Source organism: Elephantulus edwardii, unplaced genomic scaffold (genome assembly GCF_000299155.1).
Source record: "Elephantulus edwardii isolate Elephantulus edwardi_28Jun2011 unplaced genomic scaffold, EleEdw1.0 scaffold00101, whole genome shotgun sequence".
Taxonomy (NCBI): domain Eukaryota; kingdom Metazoa; phylum Chordata; class Mammalia; order Macroscelidea; family Macroscelididae; genus Elephantulus; species Elephantulus edwardii.
In genome coordinates, this window is record NW_006399851.1 from 2,647,453 (window position 1) to 2,660,102 (window position 12,650).

The window sequence follows — 12,650 nt, forward strand, 5'->3', positions numbered from 1 at the left end:
TAAACATTATCATTAATATCACTCATAAGCAAAATATTGCTGAAGATTATCAACAGGGAACTACCAGAAAGTCAAGCTGAATTTAGAAGAAGCCATGACATAAAGGATACCAGTGCTGATGTCTGAAAGCAGAGACTATCAGAAAAGTATTTACTTGTGATTTATTTACAATGAAAAGTCATTTGACTGTATGGATCATAACTAATTATTGATGACATTTAGAAGAAAGGTAGTTCAATAACATTTAATTGAGCTCATGAGAAACCTATACAAAAAACAATAAGCAGTGGTTTGAACAGAATAAGTGGGCAGGGCATTATTTAAAAGCAGGAATGATGTGTGTCAATGTTGTATTCTCTCTTCATACCTATTTAGTCCTTATATTGAACAAATATTTTGAGAAACTGGAATTATATGAAGAAAGTTATGGCATCAGGATTGAATCTGCACTAAAAAAAAATGCCATAACCCTGCTTACATAAAGTGAAGAGTTTCTGAAACATTTACTGCAGATCATAAAAGCCTACAGCCTTCAATATGTGTTACATCTCAACATCAATAAAAAACTCTTTGCCTATGGATCAATAAGCAATGTAATTGTAAAATGTGAAAAGTTTGATTTTGTCACCTGTTTTACTTGCCTCAGTATCAACACTCAGAGTAGCGAAGTCAAGAAATCAATACTCAGGGTAATTGTTTTTAGTGTCATCAAGGTCGGCATGACTCATAGAACTCTATGAACAGCCTACCTGAACACTGCCATATCCTGTGCCATCCTTAAAATCTCTGACACATTAGAGTCTATTGCTGAAGTCACTGTTTCAATCCATCTCAATAGGAGTCTTCTCCTTTGCTGACTTCTCCATCTTTCCAAGCATGATGTCCCCTTCCAAGGAATATCAGTAAAGAGATTGCAAGGTGTGTTGCTCTGGGAAAATCTGCTGTCAAGGATATCTCCAAAGTGCTAAAGAGTAATGATGCTAGTTTAAAATGTAAGTCATTCCTGATCTAAGCTATGATATTTTTAATTCCTTCATAAGCATCTGGGTATATTGGGAAATAAATTAGAAGGACAAAAGAATCAGTGCTTTTGAATAATGGTATAATGGAAAACATAACTGAATTTCCCACGGACTAGTCTATCCTGGAGGATGTACAACAAAGGTGCTTCTAAGAGGCAAGGACTATGAAATGTCCTCTCACATACTATGTGCCTGTTATCAGGAGGGTGCAGTCTGGGGAAAGTCAGAGAAAAAAAAAGAAGATTCCTAACAAGATGGATTGACACAGTGACTATAACAAGGACTCCAGTGTGTTAGAGACAATGAAGATGACACAGAATAAAGCAAGGCTTAGATCTGTGATTCATAGAGTCACCATGAAGATGTGCCTTAAGCTGTTAATCACTCTTATTTACAGGATGAACAAAAAGGGTAACAATGCATTATCCAGCAGAAAAAAACCCCAAATATTTTATACTATTTATGGAGTATAAAATATTGCATAGACATTAAATGTTTATGAAGGTAGCATACAGTAGAAAAATATTTATCATATAATATTAAGTTTAAAATTCATGTAGAAAACAGTTTTTAGGGAATTATTTAAAAAATAAAAATAAATACATATGGCAAAGCTTGAAAACAAATTTAAACAAATATATATTTTTATGAGATTACCGGTTTTTAAGTTCTTTTTTAAATTATTTCCTGTAATTTTTGTTGTTCCTAATAATTTACCAAGGTTGCCCTGTGAAATTGTCTGTTCAGCTCTTTAACTTTAACATGTTTTCCTTTAGATTTGGCTTCTTGATGCTCCAGTGCAATCTCTAGAGTTTCCTCTGACATCTATTTCAATTTCTTCTTTTTCCTTTGTTTTTGTTATGAACTTTCACTTTCTTCATGGATGATATCTTTGATCTGATGTTTTATTATTGGTGTTAAATTCCTCAAATCTAAAAAAAAAATTCCTCAAATCTATTCTTAAGATGATCATGAATTTCAGAAGGAATTGCTTCAAGATTGAACCTTAGTTCCTACAGACTTATTTTAATTTTCTTCAGCCTCAGTCATAACTTGCATATGAGTAATTGATGATCTGATCCACAGTCTACCCCTAGATTAGTTTTGACTGGTGATACTGAGTTTCTTCCACAATTTCTTCCACAAATGTAGTCAGTCTGATCCCTATGCTGCCCATCAGGTGAACTCCATGTGTAAAATCATCTTTTGTGTCTTTTAGAAAAAGTATTTGGAGTGAATAAATCATTGTAAATACAAATTCAATCATTATATTTCCAGCTTCATTTCTATTACCAAGCCCATGTTTTCCAGCTACTGTTCCTGCTTCCATGTTTCTTACTTTTACATTCCTGTCACCAATTATCACTAGCACATCTTTACTGCATGGTCGGTCAATTTCAGACTGCAAAATTTGGTAAAAATTCTCAATTTCTTCCTCTTTGGCTCCAGGTATAGGAGCATATATTTGAATAATTGTCATGTTAATGGGTCTTCTTTGCATGTGTATTGTTATTATGCTATCACTCACAACATTGTATTTCAGGAAAAAATTGAAATTGACTTTTTTACTATGAATACAACGCCATTCTTCCTGTTTTTCATTTCTTGCATAGTATATGATATGATATGATTATCTATTCCAAGAGGCTATAGCTAGTCCATTGCATCTCAGTAATGCCTAGTATGATAATATTCATGCATTCCATTTCATTTTTAACAATTTCCAGTCTTCCAACATTCAAGCTACGTACAACCCATGTACCAATTGTTAAACAATGTTTGTTACTGATTTTCCTCATTTCAACTAACTTCTAATTTGGGCTCTGCCACTACACTATTATAGCCTTTTTGTTTCGTGTTCATAGGCCTTTCAAAAGCCTTTTATTTAATAAGTAGATGGTACATCCTGATTCCTAGTCTGTCTTAATCAAGGAGCTCAACTAAAACTCGTCTATGATGGGTAATCCTTCTGGAATTTTACACACCAGTGGCAAAGATTTCAGTATCACAGCAATCCCAAGTAATCCCAGCAAATTGACAGAGGGCTGGAATTGGACAATAAAAAGGGAAGAATTCATTCTGCATATCTTAGGCTGAGAGAACTGAGAAACAAATTTAAGCATGTGTCCCAATATTGAAAGATGCTATGGGCAATATAGTTAATGACCCAGAAAACCTCAAAAGAAAATGGAGGTAATACACAGAGTCACTGTACCAGAAAGAGTTGATTGACAATGAAAAAATTCAGGGAAGTACCATATAAACAAGATTCAATGGTAATGAAAAAAAGGAAGTGTAAACTGCATTGAAGGCATTAATAAAAAATAAGGGCCCAGGAATCCATGGGATACCAAATGACTTGTTTCAATTAACTGATGCAGCCTTGGAAGCACACACCATTTATGCCAAGAAATCTGGAAGACAACTACCTGGCGATCTGACTGGAAGAGATCTATTTATTTCCACTCTAAAAAAATTAAAAAAAAAGATCTAACAGGTTGTAGAAATTGTTGAACAATATCACTAATACCACCTACAAACAAAATTCTACTGTAGATTATACAAACATGACTGGAACAGTATATCAACAGAGAACTACCGGAAATACAAGATGGCTTTAGAAATTGCCATGGCACCAAAGACAACACGACCAATGTCAGATGGATCTTGGATGATAGCAGAGAGTACTAGAGATATGTCTATTTGTTTTCCATTGACTATGCAAAGGCATTTGACTGTGTGGACCACAGCAAATTGTGACTCACTTTGAGAAAAATGGGAATCCTGGGATACTTGATTGTGTTCACACAAAACCTGTGCTTATATCAGGAACAAGTCTGCATAGTCCATAATCAGGAAGGAAGCATGTCAGGGATGTGTCATGGCTCAATATCTTCTCAACCTACATGCAGAGCAAATTATTTGGGGAGCTGGATTCCTGAGGAGGAATGTGGCATCAGGATTAGAGAAAGACTCATCAACAAACTGTGTTATGCAGGCAACACAACCTTTCTTGATGACACTGAGGAAGACCCGAGGCATTTGTTGAAAAGGACAAAAACTTCAGTCTTCAATATGGATTTCAGCTCAGCACCAAGAAAACCAAGATTCTCAACAGTGTGACAATTGCAGCAGCATGATAGATTGAGAAGAGTTTGAAATTGTTAACAATTTCAGCTTGTTCAGAACCTAATCAACATTTTTTTGCACAAGCCATGAGGAAATCAAATGACAAGTTGCTTTAGGAAATTCTGCTATCAAGAATTTTTCCAGAGTACTAAAGAGTAATGATGTCAATCTAGAGACCAACATGCGCCCGATCCTGTCCACGGTCTTTGCAAATATGTGCTGTGCATCAGAGAGCTGGACAATAACTCGAGATGATAGACGAATCAATGCTTTTTAGGTGTGGTGTTGGAGAAGAGTACTGACAATACTATGGTCTACCAAGAGAACAAAAGAGTCTGACCTGGAGAGGGTGAAACATGTTGCTCTTTGGAGGCAAGACTCTGGACATGTTTTCAGAAGGTACCAGTTCTTGGAGAGGAACATCAGGCTTGGAGATATAGAGGGACAATGACATAGAGAAAGACCCTGTATGATGGATTGACACAGTAACTGGGATAATGGAGGTTGGTGTGTGAGAGACAGTGAGACTGGCTCAGGATAGGGCAGAATCCAGAGCTATTGCACATTGGGTCGCTATGAGTAGCAGGCTTGTAACAATAGCAACAATGTGATAGAGAATATCACTTGACTTTATGTCAAAATTCTAGCCTTTTATGAGAAATATCTGGGCTAGATTCTCAGGTATTGTCCCTCAAGTATCTGCCATTTTTTTGACAACATAGGTGTATGTGTTGCTATGATACTCAACAGTTTCTGGCATCAGTGGAGTTTTCAGATTGAGAAAGACTAGGAACAAAGACCAAGAGAAATGTCTCTAAAAATTAGAACTGAGGCACAAACTAAGATTTGCACACCAATGTTCACAGCAGCATTTTTCACCATCACGAGAACATGTAAACAGCCCAGATGTCCAAACACAAATGAATGAATCGAGAAATTATGGTACATTCAAACAATGGAATACTATGCAGCATGCAGGAGCAATAACTTTGAAAATTATGACCTAACTTATGAAAGAATGGAGAGCATTATACTGAGTTAACGACTTCAGTTCCACAAGGATAAATATTGTATAAAACTGTTATTGTAGAATGAATATAAGAATCCAGGAAGGGTGGGAAAGGATGGAAGTAGAGGGATGTGGATGTGCTGGGGGAGGAGGAATTAATCATTGGGTTGTACAATTTGATGGGTGAGGGGGGTCAGGGAAATTGAAAGAATTTGTTCAAATTTGTATTCGAGTTTTGTAAATAAACTAGTAGAAAAAAAATTAGGTCAAGAAAACCCTATGTAACCAAATGTTTAAATTTATCACTGATCGTGGAAATGGGACAGGACTTAATAGCATTTCATTTAATTTCGCATGGAGTCTCCAGAGGGTGGAAGCCTATTCATGGCACCTAAGACCAACTCATTCTTATTTAACTCTTCCCCTCAGCTCCCTGTCAGGAACATCCAATAAATGGAATCCTTTCATAACAAAATTATCCTAAAAGGAAAGAAGTAACTTCCTATGACATGAAGGGGAAAAAAATATCCTTTTCCTTAAAGTGTATTTCCTAAAGTTCGTTTTCATTTTCTACCTCATGTCTTCAGTGGCCTTACTTCCTTAACTCCTGTATTTTCAACATTATTTTTTCATTTGTAATATTCATTTCTACATATTAAGCTCTGCACTTATTTTTGTTGCATTCATAATAAATTAATTCTTTGAGATCTTTTTCTGACCACTTATCATTTACAACATAATCAGTCCTCCATCCCACAGCAATCCAATCATTATCTCTGCAAGTAAAAGAATCTCAAATCTTCAATCGCATAATTTTACAATTTATAGTATTCTTCTTGATCTCTACATTCAGCTGTCCAGCTTCTCACAAGATATTTACCCTTGACCATATAAGAGTCATCTTTAAGTCAACATAAATGCAAATATAGCTTTATATATTTCTTGGAAAGATTTGCTTTCTCTAATCTCTGTCTTTGGGAACAAAACAATTGTCTACCTAACTACTAAACTTCAAAACGTAAATTTTTGCCAAATGTTATCATCTCCTTCACCTATAAAGTCAAACTAGTCACCAAATTATGCTGTCTCTTAAATAGTAAGTGTCCTCCCAATATTACATTTTTTATATGTTGTTGTTGTTGATTGCCTTCGAGGCAGGCACAACTCATAGACATCCTATGAACAAAAGGCCTGAAACCCCTCCACAACTATCAATATTTATCAAAGCTCATAGAGTGTCTGGAGGCAAGTTGTTTTGGAAGTGGATGCCACTTCTGCTTTTAAACGTCATACAATGTGTTATTGATTAAGTCGCCTGGGATGCATAGAGGCCCTATGTATAGCAGCTCTGAACGCTTCCCTGTCCTGAGACAGTCTCACTAATTCTGATAAACCAATCCCCATTGCCCCAGGCACTGTATCAATCCATCTCATCCTGGGTCTCCCTCTCCTATACTGTCCATCTACCCTTCCGAGCATGATGTCCTTCTCCAAGGACCGAACTTTCAAAGTCCTGGCCTAAAAGGAGAGACTTGGTTTCACCCTCTCTAAGACAGACTTATTTGTAACTTTTAGAAATAGAGGCTTTTGAACTTTTTGCTACAACTGTAAAAATCACTCTCTAAGCTTATTTTCGTGGTTTACACTTGGAATTCTAAACTCTTGAATTTATCTTCCTTTCTACTACAAGTGAACTTCTTAGTATTTTAAAGTTGGGTTTTTTTTTAATATTTCACTTCATCATTAGCATAAATCCAAGTTCCTTTGCATGACATTTCTTATCATCTTTTCTTTGACTACATTTATATTTCCTCAGTCAACTCTCTTCTACCATTATCCTGTAATCCAATTGTTTCAAAGTACTTTTGATAGTCCATGAATAGGCATACTTTCTTGTGAACATATATGCATTCTTCCCTATGACTAGGAACATGTTTCCTCTTTTTTTCTTCTAGTTAAATTCTATTAAATTTTCCAAAATGATCTCAAGTGCTGTATGTTCACTGAGGTCTGTAGCTGTTGTTTTTTTTGCCTCTCTCCACATCTGTGTGGGGTTTTTCTTCTCTGTTCTTCTCAGCTCCATATTAACCACTTCCTACTATTTTTTTTATAACCAACCAATCAACTATGTTGTCATTAAGTTGATTTTGTTCATAGTGACACCATTTGCTTCAGGTTAGAATTATTCCATAGTGTCTGACTTATTGGAATCTTAAGGAAAGCATATTGCCAGTACTTATTTCTAGATGGGTTTAAACTGTCAACTTTTAGGTTAGTAGTGAAGTACAAACTATTCCACAACTCTTGTCTTTCCCCACAAATTTATAAATAATAAAGTGGAATCATCTTGATGGCAGTGTGCTTGGGCTTGGGGCTTGCCATATATATGTGAGCTGGCAGGAGAAACATTATGATATTAAAGATCAAAACTGAAAAAAACTTTTTTTTCTTTGGTGGTGTTTTTGGAAAGTATGGGAAGAGTGGGAAGAAAGTAGATTAAGAGGAAGAGAAAAGAGAATATCAGACAAGCTTTTTGGTATATCTTCAAAACTGTCTTTGAATATCAATTTCAATATACTTATATCAGTTTGGAGAAACGAATTTAGTAACTCATAGCAAAATTAGCTCTTTAAACTACAGGAAAATATTTCCTCAAGAGTTTCTTGCCAATCATCATGGAATATTGCACAACCAAGGAAATAATCTATCACAGAGATGCAAAGATGGTTCCATCTATACATCTTTCAGTACTTCTAATCTAAGAGTATGCATGTGTGTGTGTGTGTGTGTGTGTGTGTGTGTGTGTGTGTATAAAATACTGGAAGCTGAACATTTTCCAAAATAAAATAATCAATGTGCCTTACCTGATACAAAACACGTAAAAACTCAAAGAAGAAATGATGAACAGGAGGATGTGGACTAGCACTGTGATTATTACACCGAGAATTTCTGGCTGATTGGTTCTTATAAATGCCCAGTAGAGTTTTACTGCATCAGCTACAGGTGCATCCCCATTATGTGTAAGCCGCTGACAAAAAAAAAAACAAAATAAAAACCAACAATATAAAATAATGGCTACAATTGCACAATCTATATTAATATTTTTCTTATGATGTATATTTTCTTTTTTATTATTATTAATTTTAATGAAAGTTTACAGAGACTTTGGATTTCCATTCATTCATTGTTGCACTTTCTTCCCTGTCCACCCTTTCCCTGCCCTAGTTTGCTCTTCAATTTGAAAAGTAAAAAAAGAAAACACCAAACTCTTTCATTGTTATACAATCCCTCCCCCCGCCCCAAGTCAACTCCACTATGCAGCCTGCCTTTGTTCTGGACATCTGTCATGACAACAATACCTAAACATATATCTCTTTTAAACAGGTCTCTCCCTCATCTGTTTCAGTGTAGTATATATCATTTATCCTATCTTTCTCAGTCTCCCCCCAACATTGATGTCAGTCCCATTTTACAACAGTGGCACTATGCTGTATTTGTCTTTTTTTAACTGAGATATTTCACTCAACATAATGTCCTCCATGGTCACCCATTTTGTATAATATTTAATGAATTCCTTGTTTTTCAATGTAGTGTAATATTCTATTGTGTGAATGTACCACAGCTTCTCTATCCATTTGTTTGTTCTTGGGCACTTAGGTTCTTTCCATCTCTTTGCTATTGTGAACAAAGGTGTGATAAACATGGGTGTGCATATATCTGCTTGGGTAGTGGTTACGGTATATTCCCAGTAGTGGAATTGCTGGGTCAAATGGTATTTCTATTTCCAACTTTTTGAGAAACCACCATACAGCCTTCCATAATGGTTGCACCATTTTACACTCTCACCAACAGTGAATATGGGTTCCAGTTTCTCCACAACCTCGCCAGCATTTGTAGTTTGCTCTTCTGTTAAATTTTGTTGTTGTTACTGAGGTGAGATGATATCCCATAGTTGTTTTCATTTGCATCTCTCTTTGAGCTAGAGATTTTGAACATTTCTTCATGTATTTATTTGCCATTTGAATGTCTTCTTTGGTGAAATATCTGTTCATATCCTGTGCTCATTTTTCAGTTGGGTTGTTTATTTTTATCTTCTTGTGGTGCTCGAGTATTTTATAAATTCTAGATATAAGTCCCTTTTCTGATATGTCATTCTCAAATATTTTTCCCAGTCTGTGGCTTCCCTTTTTACCCTGTTGGAGAAGGTTTTGGATGTGCACAAGGATTTAATTCTTAGAAGGTCCCATTCATCTATTTTATCCTCTCCTGGTTGTAGATTTTTCAGGGTACTTGGAAGACTGTTTATGTTGTGGATTGGGACTTCTAGAGTTCTTCCAAGCTTTTCTTTAATGAAGTTTATAGTCTTTGGTTTTAATCCTAGATCCATGGATCTATATTAATTTTAATACACAAAAGGTATATGTTACTGAAAGTAATATGATTTTAAATTTTCAAGATATTTAAGATCACTAGATCTTCTTTGTTTCTTAAAAATGATAAAAACAAGAAGCAGCAACAAAAACAAACAAAATTAAACAAAGACAAAAGCCAAAATCAGACAAAGTTTTTGTCTGGTTGAGGAGCCAGATTTTTCTTATTTCCCTCATAATCTTTTAAATATGTGCTGTATACTTGTAATTGAATAAACAAAAGTGGTAATCTTAATGAAAGAAGATTACCAGGGTTTACATCTGTGGTACTACTGCATGGATTTTAACTGACAATGTAAATGTTTTATTTACGTACTGATAACTTCTGAATTTAAGCCATAAAAGATAAGTAGATTAATGAAAATATTTACTTCTGTCTGAAGCAGATTTGATAGAAATTTAATTTTTAAGTGCTTAAAATACTTGTTTATTTTGTAAACTTACTACAAATTGAACAGACTACTTAACACCTGAAATTCAATGTTGACATTGTTGTTTTTATGTGTCATTGAGTTAAATATATGATTTACAGTGATCGGAAGAACAACAGATCTGGACTCTATCCTATCTTCTGCCATCCTCATAATCTGTGACTTAGTTTGCAGAGACAGGTACAGGGTTGCATATGTTTCCTGAAAAGCTTTGGTTGATATTCCATTGATTCTTGAGTCTTTATTTTTGTTAATGCATTTGCTGCAGCTTTAACTTCTTCCTTTGGTACTAATGAGTCTTGATCGTAAGCTACTTCCTGAAGAAATTCAGTGTCAATAAATTCTCTTGGGTATAGTGACTGTATTTCTTCTCTAGATGTTTTCTGCATTATTTGATCTTTTGCCCATAGACTCCTTCAGCATTGAAATTTAAGTCTTAAGTTTGTTCTTCAGTTACTTGAGATTGAGAAATGCCAACCATGTTCTTCCCTTTTGGTTTTTAAAATCCAGCCCTTTCTACCTTTCAATATAATATTTTGCTTTATTTTCTGGATCTTTGCTTTGTTTTCTGTTTTTCTATTTTACTTCAGCATTCCTTGCCCTTTTCCTGGCTTTCTCCTCTCCAATGCAAATATCATTTCATTACAAGTTTATTATATCCATGGAAACAAAAAGAAACAGATCAATGAAAGAATGAATATACCATATTCATGGATAGAAAGACTTATCATTGTGAAGATGTCAACACCAATTAAATCAGTCTGCAGGTTTAATGCAATCTAAATTCAGATCCTGACATCATTTCACAAAGAAATGTAAAAAGAAATCACCAACTTAATTTGTAAAGGAAAGAAATCCTGGATAAGCAAAGCTCTATCAAAGAAGAAGAAAAAAATTAAGATGCACTATACTTCCTGATCTCAAATCTATTACACAGTCATACTAACCAAAACTGTGCTAGTGCTACAAGAACAGACACATAGACCAAAGGGACAGGAGTTAGAACTTAGAAAACAACCCATTTATCTATGGTTAATCGATATTTGACAAGAAAATAAAGTCCATTAAATGGGAAAATAACAGCCTCTTTAACAAATGGACTTGTAGAAACTAGAAATCTATATGCAAAAAAAGTCAAACAAGATACACATATCTCATGTTCTATAGTGTGGGAATTATCAAACAATATTATTAATATGAAATGCAATCAAGATTCTGCTGAAAATTCACCAAAATCTACTAGAATAGTACATCTACAGAGAACTACCAGAAGTACAGGCTGGGTTTAGATGAGGCTAGGGTACTAGGAATAATACAGCTAATGTTAGATGGATCTTGACTGATAGCAGAGAGTATCAGAGGAATGTCTGTGTTTCATTGACTATTCAAAGGCATTTGACTGTGTGGGTCACAACAAACTGTGGCTGACTCTGAGAAGAATGGGAATCTGAGAACAATTGATTGCCTTTGGGAAATCTATACTTGGACCAGGAGGCAGCCATCAGAACAGAGCAAGGAAACAGTATTCAAAATAGCAAGTTCAAAACTGGGAAGATGTGCTCCAGGGATGTGACTTAGCTCCCTAACTTTCAATCTATCTGCTGAACAGATCATCTGGGAGGCTAGGCTCTATGAGGAGGAATGTGGCATCAGGGTTGGAAGAAAACTCAACAATCTGTGTTATGCAGATGACACAACCCTCCTTGCTGAAACTGAGGAGGCCTTGAAGTGCTTGCTACAGAAGTAAAGGACTGCAGCCCTAAACAGGGATTAAAGTTCAACATCAGAACAAAACAAAAACAACACAGATTCTCACCCCGGGGCCGATAGGCAGCATCATGATAGATGGTGAAGAGATTGAGATTGTTAACAACCGTAGTTGGTTTGGCTGCACAATCAACACTCTTGGTATCAGCAGCCAGGAAATCAAAAGAATTGCTTTGGGAAATCTGAAGTCAGGGATCTCTCCAGAGTACTGAAGAGCAACTATGTTAGTCTGGAGACTAAGGTGCACCTAATCTAGGCTGTTGTCTTTGCAATTACTTACTATGGATCAGAAAGCTGGACAATGACTAGAGATGATAGAAAGAGAATTGATGCCTTTAGCTGTGGTGCTGGAGAAGGGTATTACAGCATCGACTGCTAGGAGAACAAAGAGGTTGTCCTAGAGAGAATGAAACCAGGCTGCTCCTTGGAGGCAAGGATTCTGAAGCTTCGTCTGACATACACTGAGCATGTTACAAGGAGGAACTAATCCTTGGAGAGGGACATCATGCTTGGAAGTGTGGAGGGAAATCACGAGAGAGGAAGAGCCTCAATGAGAGGGATTGACTCAGTGACTGAACTAATGGGAGTAGGTGTGTCAAAGACAACGGGGTTGCCAAAGGATAGGGCAGGGTTCAGAGCTGTTGTACACAGAGTCACCATGAGTTGCAGGCAACTTGATGGGACATAACAAGAACATGCCAAAACTAAGTCACAGTGGATCAAGAATCTAGGAGACAAAGTAAGGACAAATTTATGAATCTTAATCTTCAGCATCAATAACCTATCAAACTTTACCAAACCTTAGCTATCAAGAAATAGTAAAGTGACCCTCTAAATATTGGAATTTTGCATATATATATAT

General features: G+C 35.7%; 1 protein-coding gene across 1 annotated transcript in view; it reads right to left on the reverse strand.

Annotated features, from left to right (window-relative positions):
- The window catches only part of LOC102856623, a 587,398-nt gene that overhangs the window by 157,057 nt on the left and 417,691 nt on the right, over positions 1-12,650 (reverse strand). The window contains exon 11 of the mRNA XM_006891623.1: positions 8,025-8,188. Within this exon, the coding sequence (XP_006891685.1) occupies positions 8,025-8,188 (164 nt within the window). The remainder of the gene's footprint in view (positions 1-8,024; positions 8,189-12,650) is intronic.